Source organism: Mercenaria mercenaria, chromosome 2, assembly GCF_021730395.1.
Source record: "Mercenaria mercenaria strain notata chromosome 2, MADL_Memer_1, whole genome shotgun sequence".
In the NCBI taxonomy this organism is placed as follows: domain Eukaryota; kingdom Metazoa; phylum Mollusca; class Bivalvia; order Venerida; family Veneridae; genus Mercenaria; species Mercenaria mercenaria.
In genome coordinates this window covers 78399226-78423227 of record NC_069362.1, presented here as the reverse complement: position 1 = coordinate 78423227, position 24002 = coordinate 78399226, and the positions used below count along the sequence as shown (strand labels likewise).

General features: G+C 35.5%; 2 protein-coding genes across 5 annotated transcripts; both read right to left on the bottom strand.

Moving 5' to 3' along the window:
• Window positions 1-19: 19 nt before the first annotated feature.
• LOC123564387 (acyl-CoA desaturase-like) lies at window positions 20-9383 on the bottom strand. 3 transcript variants are annotated; one of them, XM_053537033.1, is made up of 5 exons: window positions 8620-9378; window positions 7747-7983; window positions 6882-7012; window positions 1351-1556; window positions 20-797 (listed from the first exon to the last, which is right to left on the bottom strand). In XM_053537033.1, the coding sequence occupies exons 2-5, from the start codon at window positions 7820-7822 to the stop codon at window positions 350-352; spliced, it is 861 nt and encodes a 286-aa protein (XP_053393008.1). In that variant the 5' UTR covers window positions 7823-7983; window positions 8620-9378; the 3' UTR covers window positions 20-349. The 3 variants fall into 3 exon arrangements, with proteins under 3 accessions (XP_053393008.1, XP_053393009.1, XP_045213868.2); XM_053537034.1 differs by lacking the exon at window positions 6882-7012 and having other exon boundaries at window positions 8620-9383; XM_045357933.2 differs by lacking the exon at window positions 8620-9378 and having other exon boundaries at window positions 7677-7809.
• A 4367-nt stretch (window positions 9384-13750) lies between these two features.
• On the bottom strand, window positions 13751-23857 carry LOC123564386 (stearoyl-CoA desaturase 5-like). 2 transcript variants are annotated; one of them, XM_053537031.1, is made up of 5 exons: window positions 23719-23857; window positions 21940-22182; window positions 21612-21742; window positions 17459-17664; window positions 13751-14301 (listed from the first exon to the last, which is right to left on the bottom strand). In XM_053537031.1, exons 2-5 carry the CDS (start codon window positions 22172-22174, stop codon window positions 13857-13859), a joined length of 1017 nt encoding a protein of 338 aa, XP_053393006.1. In that variant the 5' UTR covers window positions 22175-22182; window positions 23719-23857; the 3' UTR covers window positions 13751-13856. The 2 variants fall into 2 exon arrangements, with proteins under 2 accessions (XP_053393006.1, XP_053393004.1); XM_053537029.1 differs by lacking the exon at window positions 23719-23857 and adding an exon at window positions 23372-23395.
• Between the last annotated feature and the right edge of the window lie 145 nt (window positions 23858-24002).

Sequence of the window (24002 nt, the reverse complement as noted above, 5' to 3'; positions counted from 1 at the left end):
TAAGAAGTCAAAACACCAATCAAAGATACAATGAATTGAAAAATATGCATTTGACAAGCAAGGAACACAAATGTCTCAAATCGTCTGCAATGTTCTAACTTTAAGTCAGTCTAGGTATTAGTCCAAGCTTGTAGTTACCAAATTCTGCTATGAGCTTTATAAGGTTGTGTCCCTCTAGTCCATCATTTGATTGATTTATTCCGAACAGCATTCTAGAACTGACTAATGACGACGGGTTACTCAACCGCATAAAAATATATGATTAAAAAAGCCTACAAAGCAAATGCTAAAAGAATAAAAGTTTCCATTCTGTTTCAGAAAGAGCTAGCACCATAGTCGTTCTCAACATTTATTCCTGTTTCAGCTCCGCAGTAACTACACGCGTATCTCCAGTTCGCCGCCGTCTCTGCTCAACTATTTCTTCTGGAATGGTTTTCCGGTCGCACGATAGACCGAAGACAGCACACGTGTCTATAAAGAATTTTGTGATGTTCAGACACCATCCAAATTCTGACGTTGAATAGTCTTGTGGAAAAGTATGGTGGTAATTATGGAATCCCTCTCCCGCGCTGACCATGGCGACGAAAACATTCTCTGCTGGGTTGATATTTACATCGTACGGTCTCATACCCCACATGTGAGCAAGACTGTTAACAAGCCATGTGAAATTTAGTGTGACTATATACCTTAATGTGGCACATATGAAATACGCGTTGATAACTGATTCACTCCAACAAAACACTGGTACAATCGTTGGGATGAGAAAACACAGCACTATCACAGATGGTAGGTAAAATCTGAAAAGTAAAGCAAAAATATCGAACTCACAAAAATTCTTGATTGCAACAGTTTCAACAGTTTCGTTGTTAAGATATAAGAAATGAAATAAAGAAGTTGATTTTAGTTTGTTTTGCTGGATTTAAGTAACGCCGACATATTTTCGGCCATATTACGACTTTCCAGATTTAATGTTGGATGAAGACCCAATATGTCTTTCCAGTCACAATTCCAAGAAAAGGTGTACATCTGTAGAAGCTTGTACCTTACTGGGCTTGAACCCACAAAGGCAATGGTAAAGTGAAATTACTTAAATCATCTATCATTGTGCAATCTGAAAAGAAATTCGGCCTTAACTGATATAAGAGACCTGAGAACAATCAGTATCACGACAATATAAACGCTTAATTTGTAGCATTATTCACCTAGTTATCCTACGAGTACTGAACTCCTGGCATTATCTGGCGGTTTATGATGCTACCAGCCTCGAGGGATCTGTAACTTTCTCACAATGGCAGAGATCAACGCTACCTTATTAAAAGTTTTTACATTACAGTATTACATGAAGCTTACCTCCGCTGAAAACGGAGAACGGGATCTTTCATCAGATCAGACACGCCAAGGAGTTTCCCTTTCCTATTTACATCCGGGTGTTTTCTTACTAGTAACCATCCCACGTGAGCGAAGAAGAACCCGCGTTTTGCATTATGGGGATCGGCATTCGTTTCCGAGAATTTGTGATGAACCCTATGATCTCTTGCCCATTCTATGACGTCATTCTGCAAATGTTTTAAAACATCTGTTTATAAATTGTACTGGATGTTTTTACCTATTTTTCCTGAACTTGGATTAACTACTGTACAGTAATTATCACAGTTTCCAAATCCATTTCTTTTAAGATTGAAATATATTTTCTTTCCAAGAATACATGAAATATTCAAGTTCCCTTAACTCTTAGTGTCAGTAGGTAGTCTATTAATTCTATTAATTTCATTTGCAGTTCGGAAGTTACTGTAGGCCTATCGTCAAAGTGCAGGTTTGTCTCTTTCTTGAAACTAATTCTCAATTAAATACAAAAAATGTATGTCCATTCCCAGTTAAAGTAAACCCATTGAACCATAAACATTTCAACGATAAGGCTTGGCACTAATATGTACTATGCTTGGCAGTGGTAACTCTCGTGAAGTTTGGTTGAATTCCAACCAGTGGTACAGGAGTAGTAGCACAGATATAAAATAATTTCACAAATCAAGTCATGACTCCGCTGAAAATCATTTTATCACAACATGACGGTGATATACATAACTACACTTCACACTAATCACTCGAGGTTTGTTGAAATTCGGCCTAATAGTATCTAAAAATCACTGAACCAGAACATGTCGATGATATGCATAACTAGACATGGCACTGATAACTCCTGTTCTGTTTGGCGGAAATCTACTCAATGGAGTAACAGAAGTTGCAAAAATATTAAGGTAGCAGGGTACACTTTCGAATTTTGGCCCCCGTCAATATTTGTTATAAAGAGAACATCGTGATTTTGGATGACTGTAAATTAAGGTGAGAGATAATGATTATTAATTCTTTAGAAAATTTATACAGCCGATACATGTAAAATTCTGATGTCAGTTGGAAAACTAACTGCTGGTAGCTTTGTATGATCAATGAGACACCATTTCGCGGAAAAATTCAATTCACGGAAGGGTTCTGTGCTTGTTGATTGATACTCAGGAACATTTTCGTTATTTTCCGAAAAAACGAGCTGGATGGGCCCCCATTCCGTTTATGTCCTGACGTTCAGTAAGGACTATTAAATTAAGAAATGCAATAAAATTGGACAGTGTTCTTGCAGCGGGATCATTGTAGACTGTTCAAAAGGTGCAACATTGATGATTTTGGCACGCTATTTTTCATGGATGATGTAAACCTTTCGCTTTGATAGCTTTCTTTATTCTTGTATGAGAATCCCGATCTTGCCATTAATTAAAAGCACAAAACATGCACGCAATTTATAAAATAGCCACCCAAATTTTGCTCATAGGGGAAGTGCAATATTGCGACGCGCTACATGTAAGACCGTCCGTGCCCAAAATTTTCGCATCTAAGTGTACCTTGCTACCTTAAATAATAGACTTTGACTAATAAGCGGCCATAACTCCCCAGAAAATCACTGAACCGGAACACGTCGATAATATGCATAATAAGACTTGGCACTGATAACTACTGTAAGGTTTGGCGGAAATCTGCCCAATGGTGTAACAGAAGTTGCAAAATTATTATAAACTTTGACAAATAAGCGGCCATAACTCCCCCAGAAAATCACTGAACCGGAACATGTCGATAATATGCATAATAAGACTTGGCACTGATAACTACTGTAAGCATGCCGTGAATTCCCAGTCAAAATTACCACTTTAGATTTTCGCAGTAGAGAACTGTGGCAAATCTATATCTGCATATAGTTTTCGTGTGGCTATCGGTGTGTAACATTAACGTATTGCATTGACCGTTAATTGTAAGCTCTAGCATTTATTTTTATCCATCGGTATTTAACAAGTTAGAAGAGTTAAAGACCCACCAATACCTAGTGGTCTACTTTTCCTCCCACATGAACTTTGTGCAAATAATTCTGGTAATACTGGTATCATACAACTATTCTACAAGATGACAGGTGGACAAGCTCAGTCCGGTTTTCATAACTTCATCTGCAAACTTACTCAGTCATTCTCTTCTCAGTATAGTTTTATAAAAAGTAGAATAATAACTATCTTACACTGTATATAGAAACAAAGTGTGATCTAAACTCACCTTAATACATGAAGTACCGTGCATACTACTACATTAATTGAATAATATATTTAGTATTACATTGTCTTAGCCTTATATCTGTTACTGTCATACTGTAATTAGACACTTGTTATTTCTCATTTCTCCATACAAAAATGTATAATTACAATTATGGAACAATCTGACTGAAGTACTTGATCTTCTAAACCAAGATCCGAGAAGGACCCATTCTTAATCGTGTTCTGTATATTTTTGATTTCCAGAATTGCTATTTTTATTTTCGCAATTCTATTTTTTTTATGTTAACCAATCAGACGACTTGTTCGAATGTCAAAGATTAAGAAAAAAATGTGTAGGTTGTCAGGGACTCGAATTCAGGACCAGTCGCTTACAGAGCAAGTGCTCTACCGACAGAGCTAACGGTTTACCGACAGAGCTAACCGGCTGACACTTTACGTCATAAAAATGTAACTATCAAAAAACCCAGTCTAAATATAGATTTTTTATTCTTACAAAATGTAAGTAAGTAAAAATGTGTAGGCTGTCAGGGACTCGAATTCGGGACCAGTCGCTTACAGATTTTTTATTCTTACAGAATGTTGTAAGTAAGCCTTCTGCCTGGCTAACGGAATGGTCGTCAGAACGAGGCTATCAATAGCACGTCTTCAGATCCGAAGTATAGCGTAATAGGAGATGTACTTTAGTCAGACAGCATTAAGGAAATACAAAAGGTTACAGTTAGTTAGTGGTGGTGTGTCTTTAAGGTAACATGACAATAGCCACTACTGACCTTGACATTTTAAAGTGATAAGTACAAATATATGTAACTCTCAAAGTTAGAATTGAAGCTCAAACAAGAGATGGCACTATTAGTGACAAACGCCCCCGAGGTTTGTCCAAGAATGCTACAGTTCGATGCGCAAAATATGCCAGAATAGTTAAGTTATGACTAATTTTTCGACAAGAGAAAAAATTTCTCCGAAGGTAACCTTGACGTTAGAGCTAGGGTCTGGGTCTTGAACATGACACACTAACTCATCATAGGGAAAATTGTGACAAGTAATGTTTGATGATGGCAGAGTTATTGACTGGACAAGAAACATAAATGTTATCTTTTTAATCTAAGTTTGACTTTGACTTTGAAACTAGAGATTTTGGACTTGCGTCTGACACCTTATTTTAATATAGGGAACGTTTATGCCATGTAATTTTAAAATGTCTTCACCGACGGTATAGGTCTGGAACTGACAAGAAACTGACAAGAAACACACCATGTAAACCGTTAACCTCTAAATGTGACAGCGATCGTGGAGCTAGCGGTCTGGTTGTTATGCACGACACGTTTTCTCGTTATCGGGGAATATTTTTAATGTTTTCATTTTCATTTCCCATATTTTTGTTTCTTTCTTTGATGGTTTGTATTTGTATGTATGCCTTTATATAAAACAACAGTATGTTTATTATTTGCATGGCTTAAATGCATGTATTTAGTCAATATCATCTTTGATATAATGGCAAACTTTTCTGATCTGCCATATCGGCTTATGATACTTCTCTGTTGTGTTGTCACATAGTTCATGAAGGAATCTAAATGTTTACGAGAAAAAAAAATAATGTCAATGGTGAGATTCGAACCCACACGGTAAAAGATCTGTTTAACATGGACTGTATGCTTTACCACTGAGCTAATTTGCAATTGGTACAAAATCTTAAAATATTTAGATTGTAACATCATTAATGACAGAGTTACGAATCGGATATGAAACAGACCCTCTTAACCTTTCACTTGACTTCTAAGTGTAAACTTGATCTTGGAGCTAGGGGTCTGGGTCTTGCGCGTAACACATTGCCTCCTTATGGTAAACATTTATGCCAAGTTGTTTCAAAACCCCCTCATGGATAACAGAGTTATATATCGGACACGTAAAGACCTATTATGATATGACTTCTAAATATGACACTGACCTTTGAGCAAGGGATCTGGGTCTTGCGCGTGACACATTGTCTGATTATAGTTACCATTTATGCCAAGATATTTCAAAATCTCTCCATGGATAGCAGAAATATGGATCGGACACAAAAATAACCCTGTTAACACCTTGACCTTGGAGCTAGGGTTCAAACCTCTTGATGAATGGTAAAGTTACGATCCGGACACAAAACAGACTGTTTGACTTCTAAGTGTGACCTTGACATTGTAGAAAGGGGTCTGAGTGTTACACATGAAACGTCGTCTCATAAAGGTTAATATATTTATGCCAAACTATTTCAAAATTCCTTCATGGATGACAGAATTACAGCCCGGACAAGAATTTACAAAGTTACGGTCGGCATTAAAATCAAAGAACATACTGTAGTGTAAATAAAAAGGTTATTTGCTGAAACATCTTTAAATGATGTAAGGATGTTATCATTAAATAAAATCCTAAAATTATCTAATGTTTTTGTTTTTATTTATTTTTTTTCTTGAAATAGATATCATGTGATATATACTTAATCACTTAATAACAACATAATATATTAGGCCCTAACAAAATCTGAAAAATAGATCCCTCAGAAGCAATGAGGACAAAACAAATAGTAAATATTGCAGACTCGATTTGTCTGATAGTTGGTTTAATTTGTACGCAAGTGAGCAGTGTACATGTATTTAGATAATTTACAATTATGCTTTGCACGGAATGAATTTGCAACCATGCTTTGCACGGAATGTCATGGATCAGAGGGATAGACTGGCTATATTCATCACTAAAACCCAGCAAACTGTATGAAATCTAAAGTGGTAGGATATTCATGGCATGGGTTTGGTGGAAATCTGCCTTATCATATAACAGAAGTGGCCAAAACATCATAAAATTTGATGAATAAATTGCCATAAGTTAACTACTGAAAACTACCGAACCAGAACATACCGACGATATGCATAACTAGGCATGGCAATAATCACATTTGAGAAGTTTGGTGTAATTCCTCCTAGTGGTATTGGAGCAGTTGCGCGGACAAGGTAAAATATGACAAATCAAGGACCATAACTCCGCTGAAAATCACCGAAACGGAGAACGACATGTATAACTAGGCTTGGCAATTATCACTTTTTGAAAGTTTTGTGTAAATCCGCCTAATGGTGTAGTAGCAGTTGTGTGCACAAACTTTATGACAGGTAGACAGACAGACAGAGAGCTCTAAATCAACATGTCTCTCCACTACATGTGGGAGTTACATACTTGCTTATAAAGTATGAGGATTATCCTTCAATATAACTCTGCATTAGACGCAGTAACGCTACCCCTACAGTCTGGGATATTCGTTCATACCTGGAAAGCCAAAGAGTTGAATACGGCTAGAACGATCCTCATTGGCAGCCGCGCCCTGTACGACCTGTGAGCCCATAGTCTGTGAGCACCTGCCGTAATACCAAGTCCCCCAATAATGTACAGAAAATATGCTGTAAAGAAAATGAAAGAACTTAAGACAGATAGTATTGAATGGTTTCTACTATACTAAGTGGTAAAAGCATTTGGGAGTTTCTAACCATAAATATTTCAATTACTGGAGCTATAATAGTGTATGTGTCAACTAAGCGGTAAGGACATTTACAGGAATTGATTTTGCGTCAAAATACATGTAAATGCAGATGAAATTTCTTTAGAGTTCTCAGTTGAATGGAACCGCTGTTTTCAAATCGATACATGAATTTGTTGTTCGCTGGTAAATCCTGTGATATTTCAAACCATTTTTCTGCGCTAGCCGTGTTCCAGATTTTGGAAATGTATATAAATGCACCATATATAATGCCTTGTTCGCCTTGACCTAAAACTATCTTACAAGCTGGCGACAAAACATGTAGTTTTCGCTATCCAACTGACTGTAACTTTACATGGGAAGTAAATATAGTTCATATAAATTCAAAAAGTTGAATATTCAAGAAAGCTTTGACTAAAAAGTCTTTTATATCTGGGGAAAAATGAAACAAATGAGATCTCACATGGCTGCATTGGGGAGCTGCACAGACAAGCGTTGAAGAAATTCGTATATCATTTTTGTATATGAAAGAAAAGACGGTTAATTTCCTTCCATGTCTGGGCCCATTTTCTTTTTATACAACTCACGTTTTAATAGGTAAGGTTTCAATTGCTTTTCTGTCTGTGTAAATACCAAACTTTGATGGAGAATGCCTACCCCAAACAAATGTTGATATCTTCGCATTTGGTATGAGATACAGTCCATACAGCGCAGCAAGATGTAACGACCCCATCAGTATCGCGTTCCGCCAAACAATCTGTACTGGTGGACGATTTATTTCCGGTTACGGTTCCTCAGAAATGGCCGGCGTCAGGTCAAGCATGTCTATGGTTTCGTCAGCAACTTTCAAAGCGGCAAAGTGCTCTTCGAAACGAGCTTGTGGTGACATACTTTCTGAAAACAGAACAGTGTAAAGACAGCAAATACTTGTTTCCTGTTGTTGTAATAGTCAATTTCTGACATAGTATAAATACCTTTTTAAATATTAAACTGTTTCCCATTGTGTTCTGCACTATAACCATGTCATAACTTTAAAGTTGGCTAGCCTATTTCCCAAGTGTAAAAGCTGCTGCGATAAATCCGACATCAATTAAATTTTTGAGTGGAGTGCTTTTAGGTTAGAGACCACCAATTGTTTTCCCATAGACTTACATTGTAACATTATGGCGTGTACGGCCTTCCATACATCGAAACATGTATATCTAATTAAAAGTTTTTTCAAGAACTATCTTAGTTCTACCAAAATATCGGACGAAAAACATATGAATAGTGATACTTTATTTAAGTAATTTTCGTGTGAATGAGACGACCCCCTGTTTACATCATTGACATGGCGGGAGAAATTTGTTTGATAAAACTTTTTTTCAATACACATAAAATGTAGCAAATTTTGTCAAAATGTATAATAAAATACTGTAAATGCAGTGAAAAAAATATGAATTTTGAAAAAATAATCACTTCCTGGGTTTGTTTACATGACTGACCAATCAGAACGCACAGACGTTACCTTATTCCCAGGTATACACTTACCTCATTCCCAGTAAGTTCCCTGTACTTTTTTGAATTGGTGGTCTCTGACCTATAGATGAATGTTTCGTATATCATTTTCCAATTTTACAGTGATATTGTAAAACATGATCCAATATCAAATGTCTTACAAAGTTTCATCAAGAAATGTTCAGTTTTAAGAAAGATATGGACAGTTTACTGAGGTCACCCCCTGTCGATTTATATGCCCAGGCTCAGTCCCTGTCGTCGTCAGATTGCAATTTTTCGTGAAAATTTCAGTTGTCTGCTTTTGATTTGACTTGGAAGCTGAAATACGATTCATTCCGTAAAAAAAACAGAAATAAGGTCTAGTAATTTTGATCATTCTCTAACATTACAGAGATAAAAATGATCCTTTTTGGCCAAAAAGCTCAGATAAAAATGGGCACACCTGTTAAAAAAAAAAAAGAGGCCAAAATTTAAAAAAAAAATCAAATTTCACGCTTATTTTTGCACGAAAACGTCTTTCTACCTCATTTACAACAGATCTGTGGCCATTTTCAATACCTGTGATGACTTCCGACGAAAGTCATGTTTTAGCTCTATTATAGATGAATGTTTCGTATATCATTTTCCAATCTTACAGTGATATTGTAAAACATGATCCAATACAAAATGTCTTACAAAGTTTCATCAAGAAATGTTCAGTTTTAAGAAAGATATGGACAGTTTACTGAGTCCCCCCCTGTCGATTTATATGCCCAGGCTCAGTCCCTGTCGTCGTCAGATTGCAATTTTTCGTGAAAATTTCAGTTGTCTGCTTTTGATTTGACTTGGAGCTGAAATACGATTCATTCCGTAAAAAACAGAAAAAAGGTCTAGTAATTTTGATCATTTTCTAACATTACAGTGAATAAGAAATATGATCCTTTTTGCAAAAGCTCAAATAATAATGGACATGTTAAAAAATAAGCCAATATTTTAAAAAATTAAATTTCCGCTATTTTTGCACATAACCATGTCATAACTTTAAAGTTGGCTAGCCTATTTCCCAAGTGTAAAAGCTGCTGTGATAAATCCGACATCAATTAAATTTTGAGTGGAGTGCTTTTAGGTTAAGACCACCAATTGTTTTCCCATAGACTTACATTGTAACATTATGGCGTGTACGGCCTTCCATACATCGAAACATGTATATCTAATTAAATTTTTTCAAGAACTATCTTAGTTCTACCAAAATATCGGACGAAAAACATATGAATAGTGATACTTTATTTAAGTAATTTTCGTGTGAATGAGACGACCCCCTGTTTACATCATTGACATGGCGGGAGAAATTCGTTTGATAAAACTTTTTTTCAATACACATAAAATGTAGCAAATTTTGTCAAAATGTATAATAAAATACTGTAAATGCAGTGAAAAAATATGAATTTTGAAAAAATAATCACTTCCTGGGTTTGTTTACATGACTGACCAATCAGAACGCACAGACGTTACCTTATTCCCAGGTATACACTTACCTCATTCCCAGTAAGTTCCCTGTACTTTTTTGAATTGGTGGTCTCTGACCTATAGATGAATGTTTCGTATATCATTTTCCAATTTTACAGTGATATTGTAAAACATGATCCAATATCAAATGTCTTACAAAGTTTCATCAAGAAATGTTCAGTTTTAAGAAAGATATGGACAGTTTACTGAGGTCACCCCCTGTCGATTTATATGCCCAGGCTCAGTCCCTGTCGTCGTCAGATTGCAATTTTTCGTGAAAATTTCAGTTGTCTGCTTTTGATTTGACTTGGAAGCTGAAATACGATTCATTCCGTAAAAAAAACAGAAATAAGGTCTAGTAATTTTGATCATTCTCTAACATTACAGAGATAAAAATGATCCTTTTTGGCCAAAAAGCTAAGATAAAAATGGCACATCTGTTAAAAAAAAGAGGCCAAAATTTAAAAAAAAATTCAAATTTCACGCTTATTTTTGCACGAAAACGTCTTTCTACCTCATTTACAACAGATTTGTGGCCATTTTCAATACCTGTGATGACTTCCGACGAAAGTCATGTTTTAGCTCTATTATAGGTTAGAGACCACCAATTGTTTTCCCATAGACTTACATTGTAACATTATGGCGTGTACGGCCTTCCATACATCGAAACATGTATATCTAATTACAAGTTTTTCAAGAACTATCTTAGTTCTACCAAAATATCGGACGAAAAACATATGAATAGTGATACTTTATTTAAGTAATTTTCGTGTGAATGAGACGACCCCCTGTTTACATCATTGACATGGCGGGAGAAATTCGTTTGATAAAACTTTTTTTCAATACACATAAAATGTAGCAAATTTTGTCAAAATGTATAATAAAATACTGTAAATGCAGTGAAAAAATATGAATTTTGAAAAAATAATCACTTCCTGGGTTTGTTTACATGACTGACCAATCAGAACGCACAGACGTTACCTTATTCCCAGGTATACACTTACCTCATTCCCAGTAAGTTCCCTGTACTTTTTTGAATTGGTGGTCTCTGACCTATAGATGAATGTTTCATATATCATTTTCCAATTTTACAGTGATATTGTAAAACATGATCCAATACCAAATGTCTTACAAAGTTTCATCAAGAAATGTTCAGTTTTAAGAAAGATATGGACAGATTACTGAGGTCACCCCCTGTCGATTTATATGCCCAGGCTCAGTCCCTGTCGTCGTCAGATTGCAATTTTTCGTGAAAATTTCAGTTGTCTGCTTTTGATTTGACTTGGAAGCTGAAATACGATTCATTCCGTAAAAAACAGAAATAAGGTCTAGTAATTTTGATCATTCTCTAACATTACAGAGATAAAAATGATCCTTTTTAGCCAAAAAGCTCAGATAAAAATGGGCACACCTGTTAAAAAAAAAGAGGCCAAAATTTAAAAAAAAATCAAATTTCACGCTTATTTTTGCACGAAAACGTCTTTCTACCTCATTTACAACAGATTTGTGGCCATTTTCAATACCTGTGATGACTTCCGACGAAAGTCATGTTTTAGCTCTATTATAGGTTAGAGACCACCAATTGTTTTCCCATAGACTGACATTGTAACATTATGGCGTGTACGGCCTTCCATACATCGAAACATGTATATCTAATTAAAAGTTTTTCAAGAACTATCTTAGTTCTACCAAAATATCGGACGAAAAACACATGAATAGTGATACTTTATTTAAGTAATTTTCGTGTGAATGAGACGACCCCCTGTTTACATCATTGACATGGCGGGAGAAATTCGTTTGATAAAACTTTTTTTCAATACACATAAAATGTAGCAAATTTTGTCAAAATGTATAATAAAATACTGTAAATGCAGTGAAAAAATATGAATTTTGAAAAAATAATCACTTCCTGGGTTTGTTTACATGACTGACCAATCAGAACGCACAGACGTTACCTTATTACCAGGTATACACTTACCTCATTCCCAGTAAGTTCCCTGTACTTTTTTGAATTGGTGGTCTCTGACCTATAAGATGTTCTCGTACTGGAAAGATATTCTACAGAGAAATAACAATGAACACATCTGTATAAATGATCATGATGATTGACGTATATGAGACTGCGAGAGATAATAAGACACAATGGCACCACGTAGGAAGTAAATAGAAATACAAAATCACCTGTACATAATTAAAAGTATAGTACAAAGAAGTAGAAAGTTGCAATTTAGTTTAGGTCGAAAATACTGGAATATAAAACAGCCAAAAAGCCATATTCTTGTCTTTGAAGGAAATCTGTTTTGAAGTGAAATTAAAAGGAGACTTCGTTCAGTGTGCCTCGACCTGAAGACTATCTTTACAACGTAAACAGTACAGACTGTCACGTCAGAGACACTGCGATTCCTAAATATTTAATCACATTGTAGATATAAGAACATTGGCATGACATACAAGTGTCATGTACCGTACACAGAGAAATTCCGAATTCATGACGAGTCTCATAACCCATGTCAATAGAGATCTTCTTGAATTGTAGGTTATACAATTATATTGCATACATGAACACACTTCAGTAAATAACTCTTAATTTCTTTTTTTCTTTTCGTTTTTATTGTTATCTGCTACAGATGTATAAACATTTGCGCTTATATTTTTTATGCAACGTTACGTTCCGTACAGTAAGCCATATGGGCTGCATGTTTTATTTTATACTGCTTTTTGCACTTCGATGGTTGAACGCAATACTATGGTAACTCGTATTAAATAAATCCCACCATCGATGATATGGGATATATACTTTTAACATGTTAACCAAACTTTTTATGCAAGTTTACTCAAGACTGACTTAGGATATGGTTTTGATTAATCTATGTAATTGTTCTTTAAAGAGGACATCAAGTACAATTATTCATGTGTATCACCTATTTCCAGTTTTGTTACTGTTTCATGCCCAAGAAAACATAAAAAGAAATCTATAGAAACAGCAAAGTTTCTGTGGAACGTACTACTTTACTGACAGTAAAAGTAATAGCAGACCTGATGTTTCAGTTGGGTCAGCATTTTCGGTGAATCAAGAAAGTGGAGCATTAAAATACATGCCTTTAATACACAAATGGTGTGTACACGAGAACAATTTATCAAAGAATGTACCTTTATTTAATGTTATCAAAATGAAACGATTTTAAACACACTCATGATTCAAGAATGTGATATCATTAATATTTGTGAGGGACTAATTTTCGTGGATCTATCGGTTAGGTCAATCCACGAAACCAAATCCCAAATATAACGAATTCAAGCCCCACTCCCCACCACACACACACACACACACACACACACACACACATCACCATCACCACCACCACCCAAGTTAAATGATTTCACAGTTCGAGTAAAAAAAATATCGTTTAGCAAGGAGCTCTGAAGGATTAGATAAAAGAAAGGCACTTCTACATTTTCTTCGTGCATTCAAAAGTCTGCTTTAGATAATGCCTTTAAGTTCAACCGGTTGAGATCAGGTAATGAATGCTGTATGTAATAATGATAAAATTATACTTTTAAAGATATAACTATCATTGTCTTGACGGCTTTTATTTCTTATTGTATATTTTACTGCATAACAAGAATATCTTTTTCTTTCTATATATATGTAAATGTATTCAGAAAAATAAGTAAAACATTTCTGAGCAAACATATTTAATCATCACAACACGAGGTAATAATCAAAAACTATAACAGAACGTTGACTCAAAATATGCCTAACAGAAATAGGAATAACGCACATATCATTTTATTTTTCTTCCAGCAAGTGCACTATTATCACCAGTCCGTTGTCTTCGCTTCTCAATAAATGGTTTTGGCATACTTTTTCTGTCATAAGCAAGTCCGAAAAATGCAAACATGTCAATAAACAACGTCGAACAGTTAAGAAACCATTTGAACTCGGCGGTGGAATAATCTTGCGGAAACGTATGGTGGTAGTTGTGGAAACCTTCACCCATGGCAACGGTTGCGACAAGTCTATTTTCAGCTGGATTAATACGAACGTCATAGGGTCTCATACCCCAAAGATGAGCTATACTGTTCACAAACCACGTGGCATTCAGTATAGCACAGTACTTCAACAGACCACATAACATAAAGGCAGTGATGAGATTCTCTCCCCAAAAATACACAGGAACTATCGATGGAATGGCAAAACATAGCAGCACCACTGACGGCAGGTAAAATCTGAAATAGATTGTTGAATTATCCTGGCGGTGTCGAGTATATGGGATACACTTTTATTTTGGACCATGTAAAGATAGTTATGAATAGTTTCGAAACGAGAAATAGAACAAAGTGAATAGTGTGTTAAAGGACCCACGATATTGCACAATAGATTTTAGTGAATAAACAAAAAAAAAACAAAAAGAAAACGTCAAAAATGTATGTTATGCAAATTATCATGTGATATAAAACAATGTTATTTGTCATTCCTCTCCTTATTTGAAGATCAGAAAATATTTTTTATTTAAAAATTCGTCAAAATGTTGATCCGATTTATTGATAAGGGAGGCTACTCTAAGTCAAGTTTACTATTTCTGACCTTCGTATGACTTACTTACCTGATACAATGGAATTTATACCAGGTAGCAGTGGGTTATTATGCTTGCTAAATTTCTCGTAACCAGACACTGACATATTTCTAGTAACCCTACGGTTCAACCAAAGAGGACTTCAGGTTTACCATTCGTCCGAAAAAACTGAAATCTATGATATTCCAAAAGTATATAAGAAAGGTTCATGACATTTGCTTTGTGTATAGGGGCAATATAGAGATTATGTATGTTATATCATTCTTTTCTTGGACAAAAATTTTGGTTGCTTTGGCAACGGAAACAGTAAAATGCTGTATATAATCTGAATCCTGAAATCTATAATGTAGGTGAGTAGTCAGTGAAAAGAAAACACTCATTACATTATGATAATAAAACTAATGGTTTCTGTGAACCACATCTCTGAAATAATTACCTTTCAGCATTTCCTCATTTCCCAACAAACTGCATTTATGTGAAACTTCATACACATATACCTGCATATAATAACTTTCCACAGGTGCAAACCTTAGTTGGTGAAATAATAACTTTAACTTTGTATGTAAAGGGACCGCCAACTCGCAATGTCATGGTCATTGCAGGTAGAGGATTTGTATTGCATGGTAATACATCATGTTTATTCTTGACTGCTTTTTAACAGTTTATAACATATATTGTATTATGTGCTAATGTTGATAATTTGTAACCAGACAGTCTAATACAGTAACGATTAGGTAATTTCTCATGTTGCAGTAAATGTACTTCAGACACAACACTTGGCGGCGTCTTTGATGCTTGCATCAATGAATTTCCTTGTCTTTATTTGGTTTCTACATGCACGATACTTTCGAGTTAATTCTCTCAAATTTACTGTGTTTTATTGCCCATTGAATGGTTCCATGAGGCTCAAAACTTCAGACGCGCATACTGACAGGCTTTGAAACGGTCCTAAATTTAGTGTCGACAGACTGACGGAAAAGGAGTACAATATATCTCCAATATAAATGGTTTTCCAATCGCGTAAGATATTAAAAGGTATAAATATGATAAACGAGCTTTTTAAAGTTTTCACTTTAGACATATAAAGAAAGGTGTCTGGTGGCTATGTTTTTGACAAACCCAAAGAAACAATGCTGTCAAATAATTTTAAAATTGGACCACTGGTTTGAAGGTTTGAAGATTTTTTTCTTTTTAGTTTTGGTGGCATATATTCGAAGAATCAAAAGAAAATGTAAAAGCTTGCAGGATGATGCCTATGAATGTAATATATGATAAATTATTTCCAAATCAAACCAGCTATTTAGGAGAATATATCGTTTGAAGATTTTTCTACCTTTAGCTCAGCCATTTGAAATGACCCTGACTTGTAAAAATATGAATAATGGTTTGAAGGAAATTTGTAGAGGGCCACTTAAGAGACATTTCAGTGAAATTATTATGAAATCTGGCCTGCGGTTTCTGATGAGAAGCTTTCATTATAGTCATATAGAGATATGAGACGTGTAAATTCTATACAAACGCAGATTTTTTAAAACTATCTTCTTTTGTTTTTTAGTAACCGTTATTTTGACCTTATAGTGACCCTGACCCTAGCTGACACACACAAAAAACAATCCCCAGAAAACCTTTCTGTCTTTTTAACATACATGCCAAGATCCACCCCAATATCTCATTCCTAATAAGTTATTGAGTAGAAATCCATTTCTGTTTCAGTAACAGCGACCCAAAATAGAAACCAAATAACCAATTAATCAATTAAATCATGAAGAGATTACATTTGATCACTTTGCCTCATTCGTAAACTTAAATATTGTTTTTTTCTGTAACATGCGTATAGACCAAACATCAACCCAAACTAAATTTATTGCGTGGAAACTGTTTTTTTAATTTATTTTATTATCAGTGTTCTTCACATTGACTCCTTTGGCCCCGTATGCAATCTAACCATTGGTCTTACTATTAAGTACAGTGTTCCCAGTTTTATTTCAATATCTCCACCCAAATTTAAGCTGTTGAGCGTAAAATAACATGAAGCTGTCCACCAATCCATCTGAAACTATATCGCCTTGATCTTATAACTAGATTTTCAACTTCGACAAACCTTTAAAAAAAACTTAAAGGACTAACCGGGAAAATATTAAATTTAATACAGCAATTATTCAGGACAAAGTAAAATATATGAGGGGATCCCGAGATACCAAATAATAATAAAAACGTCCTGAATGTACCTGCTAATTGAAGGGAGAAGACAATGCGAAATTAAATAGTTCCTTGTCTACATTATTTTTTTGTTATAAACAGTAACTTTTACTTATCAATATTTCTGGCAGGAATTGATGCGCGGAATAATGGGATAAATGCAATTTCGAAATGTAAAGAACAAAGACTTAACGGCATGTAAACACATCTAGATTTCAACTTATTACATTTTGGGCGATGTGAAAGTCTTACAGAAGAAAAACTTAGACCAAATTAAATGTAATCATTCCGACAAAGAAAACTTGAGGTACTTTAAATGGCAGATGCTACCGACCCCTGATTTTAAAAGTCATTAAAAATTATAACGTTACGTTTCCAGGACATTATGCGCCATGCATCAAGCGAACCGCCAATACCAATATCATTGAAATGTCTTAAAAGTTATGCCCTGGAAATGAGTATATTTTTATTATTAATTCAATAATCAGTAGAGCCAGAGTTATGCTCTCTTTCCTTTTGTGATATTCTGTATTTAAAGCATAATGAACCTAACTCTGTTTACGGAGTTAGGCTACTAGAAGTGCAACCATTAGAAGGTTTAATCTACTTACTTCCGTTGGACACGAAGGACGGGATCAGCCAGAAGATCTGAGATGTCGAGTTGCTTCCCCTTCCTTTTCACATCCGGGTGTTTCCTTACAAGCAGCCAACCGACATGGGAAAAGAAGAACCCGCGCTTGGCATTATGGGGATCTGCATCAGTTTCCGAGTATTTGTGGTGCACTCTGTGGTCACGGGCCCATTCAATGATGTCATTCTGTTGATAAAGAGATAAAGAATTGTTCGTATTCTGTGTTGTATATGTCAGTATTCTATGCCACTGCATGTCAGTATTCTGTGTTGCACGTAAGTATTCTATGCTACTGCATGTCAGTATTCTGTATTGCGTATGTCAGTATTCTATGCTACTGCATGTCAGTATTCTGTGTTGCATATGTCAGTATTCTATGCTACTGCATGTCAGTATTCTGTGCTGCATTTGTCAGTATTATGTTGCACATGTCAGTATTCTTTGCTGCATAAAGTGCTGCAGACAAGACGCCGTGTTAATCTTTCAGCAATATTTTGCAAATGTTACATCTGGTGCCGTAAAAATGAACTGCCTGCTAGCTCTAACAACCTATCAGTTTTTAAAGCAGAAAGTTTAGTGCACATTCTAACTGTAGAGATACACCGTAGTATGAATACGCATCCGACTCAGATATTATGCATGATGTATGCTTTCTACTGCGAGAGATTCTACTGTGCATGCTGTCTATAAATATCGTAGAATTGATGGGTTACAAAACATATGACTATGGATTTTTTCTGTGTTCTTGTTTTCCTGAGCTTCTTAAGTGCGCTGAATGTCATTTCGACTTTTCGTGTTAAGCAAAGGACTTGGGATCAAGCCCCGGAAGGCCAATGTTTGGCGTTTAGTTTGGGAGGTGTGTCGAGAATACATTCATACGTCTGCTGTAACAACTACAACCAGTCTCCGAACAACTGCGACGGCTACACCTATCAAGGGGGTTCAACTAACAAATAATGCGGATCACGTGGTACAGACACTAAAGCCGGAAATGGAAACAAGAAAGGGGCCTATCACTGTGGAGGATGTCTTGGACAAAATAGAACCTTTGGACTTTGTATGAGTAATTTAAGACATACATGCATATAAATATCCACGGGTCTGTCGGCTTTTCGCGTCATGTTTATCAATACACACGAGTAGATAAAGTTCCCGACACGTGCTAAAACCTGATATGTGATCCTAGTGAGGACACTGACAACTGCCCAAATGATTGTTTCGGCACAGTGAACAAGGCTTGTGACTGTACTACATACTACTACAGACCCGGGACAATAATTGTCCGCCTACATGCTGCTGTAGGGGTACAGGGATAGACATAAACACAAACCTTCTTACTGTACTAGCAATGCTAGTTCTCGCATTACCTAAACTTGCACAGGGAAACTGATCATGTATATAGCGTAGTGTGATCTACAAATAAACCAAGTCAATAATCTAGAGTTTTAACGTAGTTTACGCTTAATACCCCAGTCACACATACGGCGCGGAAAGCTACGTCTAGCCACGGATAAAAACGTAGTAATCCGTATTGAAACGTACCTGAGACGTACCTTAATGTAGTAAGCCGTATCAATTCGTACGGCTCAGGTACGGATCGATACGGGTTACTACGTTTCTATCCGTAGCTCGACGTAGCTTTTGCGCCGTATGTGTGACTGTGGTATAAACCAGGTATGATTTTCGCTCTGACATGATTTTGGGTCAAGGTGAAAGCGAACAGCTTGGCTTGAACAGATCAGAAATCAGTTTTATTATAATTGTGAAATGTTGTTCATTGTATCCGTGTAATGAAAGCTAAAATATCTTTTTAATGGGTACTAGTATTGATATAACATCGGTTCAAGAAAAGATGTGTTATTGGTATTGTATACTTTCAAACTTATATACTAACAGAGAGATGGTAAGGAAACAAAACTGAATTTGATCTGAGAAGACATTTTATAACTCTAGTCAGGCTGGTTCAACATTTTATCATGTAACTTTGTAGTTCAGTGTTTTCGGGAATATATATATACAGTGTATAGGTTTCAGAACTTAAAACGAACAATATATACAGCTACTTAGTTAATTCGCGCACGCGACATACGATTCACACAGATTAATATCATTGTTTATATACTTCATTAGTATTGCTTTAAGTGGGGTTGAATCTAAATGAAATAAATAAACAAGAGGGCCATGATGGCCCTATATCGCTCACCTGAGTTGAGTTGCTTGCTTGAATAATTTCTTAGCTTAAACTTTAAAAAAAAATAGGAGAGTGGGTCAAGGTAAAGATTTTGCAAGATTACTTTTGAAATGTGTAAAAAAATATTACAAGTGGTCCAAATCTTTTTGCTGTAGCTTAAAAACAAGAAAGTAGGTCAGTAGGTCACACATTGATGGTCACTGAAAGTCAGTTTAGAGATCGGCATGCAAAACTGTACATGTCATCCAATTTTCAAGGTTGTATCTTAAAAAACAAGAAAGTAGGTCAGTAGGTCATATTGATGGTCACTGAAAGTAAGTTTTAAGATTGGTGTGCAAAACTGTACATGTCATCCAAATATCAAGGCTGTATCTTAAAAAACAAGGAAGTAGGTCAGTAGGTCATATTCATGGTCAATGAAAGTCAGTTTTAAGATCGGTGCGCAAAACTGTACATGTCATCCAAATTTCAAGGCTGTACCTTAAAAAACAAGAAAGTAGATCAGTAGGTCATATTCATGGTCACTGGGAGTCGGTTTTAAGATCGGCATGCAAAACTGTACATGTCATCCAAATTTCAAAGCTGTATCTTAAAAAAACAAGAAAGTAGGGCCAAAAATAGCAAATTTTGGCCCTTTAAGGGGCCATAACTCTGGAACCCATGATGGGACCTGGCCAGTTTTCGAAAGGAACCGAGATATTATGCCAATATAGTTGTGTGCAAGTTTGATAAAAGTTGATTGCAAATTGTGGTCTGTATTGTGTTCACAAGCCAAAAATAGCAAATTCTGGCCCTTAAAGGGGCCATGACTCTGTAACCCATAATGGGATCTGGCCAGTTTTCGAAAGGAACCGAGATATTATGTCAGTACAAGTTGTGTGCAAGTTTGATAAAAGGTGATTGCAAAATGTGGTCTCTATCGTGTTCACAAGCCAAAAATAGCAAAATTTGGCCCTTTAAGGGGCCATAACTCTGGAACCCATGATCGGATCTGGCCAGTTTTCGAAAGGAACCGAGATATTATGCCAATACAAGTTGTGTGCAAGTTTGATTAAAGTTGATTGCAAAATGTGGTCTCTATCGTGTTCACAAGCCAAAAATAGCAAATTTTGGCTCTTTTAGGGGCCATAACTCTGAACCCCATGACGGGATCTGGCCAGTTTTCGAAAGGAGCCGAGATATTATGCCAATACAAGTTGTGTGCAAGTTTGATTAAAATTTATTGCAAAATGTGGTCTCTATCGCGTTCACAAGAAATTGTGGACGGACGACGGACGGACGAAGGACGACGGACGAAGGGCGATCACAAAAGCTCACCCTGTCACTACGTGGCAGGTGAGCTAAAACATAACAATATCGTATCTGCTCCTCTATCTATCAATACAATGTATACATGTATATGTTTTTGACTTTTAACTTTTTTATAGAGCATCCATGATAGCATACATGTGGATCATACACACTAGCCTGGACTAGCTCCTAGACTACGGTTCATATTTCAGTTGTAAATTCTCACTTAAAACATAGTCTTGATCCTATGTAAAAAAAAAATCTCTGAGAAAAGCTCCAAACAGACTGGCTTTTTACTACTATGAAATGAAAACAAATTTTGAAAACATTCAGTCTAGTAACCATACAGAATAACACTATATGAAAATATTGGAACTAACAGTAAGTGTATAGGTATAAGAATGCTAAAACGCTATATTTTTCATTTAGGTTAGTTGCTTTCTTCTTCGCTTTATTTGAGCGCGATCTACAAACCAAACTAATATACAAATGAACTAGATTACTAGTGATACCTTGCTAGTTTTCTTCTATTTTGCAATCGATCCGCTGCCTGTCCTTCCCTCATAACATCTGCATGACCGACATATTCATTTTCAATATTTTTATATCATAAACTTTGGCTAGTGAGATGTTTATATTAAATTAAAGTTACCTGGAAAGCCATTGAGTTTAAAAGAGCGAGAATGACCCTCATCGGTAGCTTTGCCTTGTATGATCTGTGTGACCAGAGTCTGTGAGCACCAGCAGTTATCCCTATTCCACTTAACCAGTAGAGAATCAATGCTGAAATAAAATCATTATATGTAAGTGCAAGAGAAACATTATATTCAGGGAGAAATATCTGGTGCGTTAAATAGTTAAAGCTAAGGCAAATAACACTGAATATATGCGGCCGCTTTGAACTCTCCCATTATGTGCAAACTTCACTATTCGTCAGACAGTAACATTTCTGTAAAATTATTTAGATGAGAGATACTTACTCCAAACTAAGGTTGCCAATTTAGCCTGTGGAACGATATATAGTCCATATATTGCCGCAATATGAAGTGTTGTCATTAAAATAACATTTCTCCAAACTATCTGTAATGGCGGTCGGTTTGTTTCCGGTTCCGGGTCCTCGGATACGGTCGGTGCCAGACCGAGGCTGTCAACTGGTGCTTGTGTGTCACCTTCAAACGAATCACCTTTCTCATCTAATCCAGCACGTGGTGACATTTTGCAGTCTAAAGTAAAGCATATAGTTTCAGTTAATGATTATAAGAACAAAATCTAAAGGAATGAGCATTTTTTACAAAAATATAGTTCAACTTTCCCGTCAAGTTCGACGGTATGCTCCAGTAATGACACACAAACGCTAAAAACATTTTATTTCCTAATTATTGACAACCTTTTTATAAATGAATAACAGCTTAGTGTAAAATTCCAAAGCGGGGTTTAAAGCAGCTGATTTTCAATCTATAACTGTGAAAGAAATCAAATCGCGTTAGTCAAATAACATAATAAAATGATTCCCCGATAAATTGATCAATATCTTCATTTTTATTAACTTGTGGTACATATACATATACGCATAAAGTTTTACTCATTTAATGATGCGGGAATAAAATTCAACAAAAATCTTGCTGTTAAATGGATATTCTAGCATAAAACTGCTGTTCTTGTCATTTTTCGGGTGGGGAAGGGGGTTAACAAGAGAAAACGCGTGACGTGCTGTTAAAACACCTTTTTATATATGCGCGTAAACGTATAACGGCCCGAAAACGGATAATTCAAAAGGAAATGAAGTCAACATGAAAAAAAAACTCAGACATTACCGCGCATTTCATGGAAATTTAATGTACTTCGTGTCCGTACATTATATTTTTTATTTGCGTACATCATCAATAAAGGAAGCATCTGTTGAACAGATAAGCTATATGTATTTTCTCAGCAAACAATAGCATCTCGAGTCAATGTAAGGCATCTTGATACAGTGCTTTTCGTTTGAAAAAAATGCTATTACCCAAAATTGTTTTATAAATAGTTAAAGTTTACAAAAATAACAGTTTTCTATTAATACCCTAGTAGGCTGTGAACAATTTTTAGACTGGACAGATGGACAGGTGGATGAATCTGCGAAATATTTGTGCTGATCGAACATTCTTCCGTGTTATATAATAAGATATGATATTTCGTTTTATAAATGATAAATGCGGGGAAAAAGGATTTGTCAAAAGTGGTTCTAATAGAGCGGACCTCATTCAAAAATATCCGGCAGTCAGATGTCAGGTTATATAGGTACCTTCAATCTGAGACTCAATTCATTTAGAGAATTTCTGCTGTAGTGGAGACCGGATAACAGTTCAACTGTTTATACCCAAAAATTGCGTCAAAATATGTTTTTAAAATAAATTATACTGTGATAAAGCTCACCTGCCATGGTTGTTCTTCGTCCCGCGTCATTTACTAATACTAATTTACTAATAGTATCTATTTATTTATCTATTCATTTATTTTGTTGTTTGATACACTCCGATCTCAGTATTGAAGAAAAGATAAAACAAATTTTGCTATCGTATTTCATTTTTTTTCTCTAAACCATGATCTTGTAAAAGTGAGAAAGTTTTCACTAGCGCGTGTAAGAAAGTAATATTCAGTACTACACTAATCCATAAAAAAAGAACTTATTAAGTATAATAACTTAGATATTTATTTCGTTAATTATTCCATCTGAAATAATCTGGAATAAAAGTATTTTATAAATAAAGTCACTTCCTTACCTTTCTTTAAATCCGTTTTGTAATGAATGAAAAACAACAACACGTGTTATTTATATGATACGATTATTTGACCTTTGACCGAACGCGCGTGTAAACATCATGCGGTATCCATCAACGGGAAAACCGATGTTTTGCTATTTATAGAAATTGCACTCTGCGTGATCTCTGTAGAATCTATATGACTGTTGAAGCGGTGGGTAATTAAAAAGTTATCTCATTTATTTGAAAATTTATGACCAGACATGCATGCATCATATGGGTGAAAAACCGATTGCCTTCTTTTC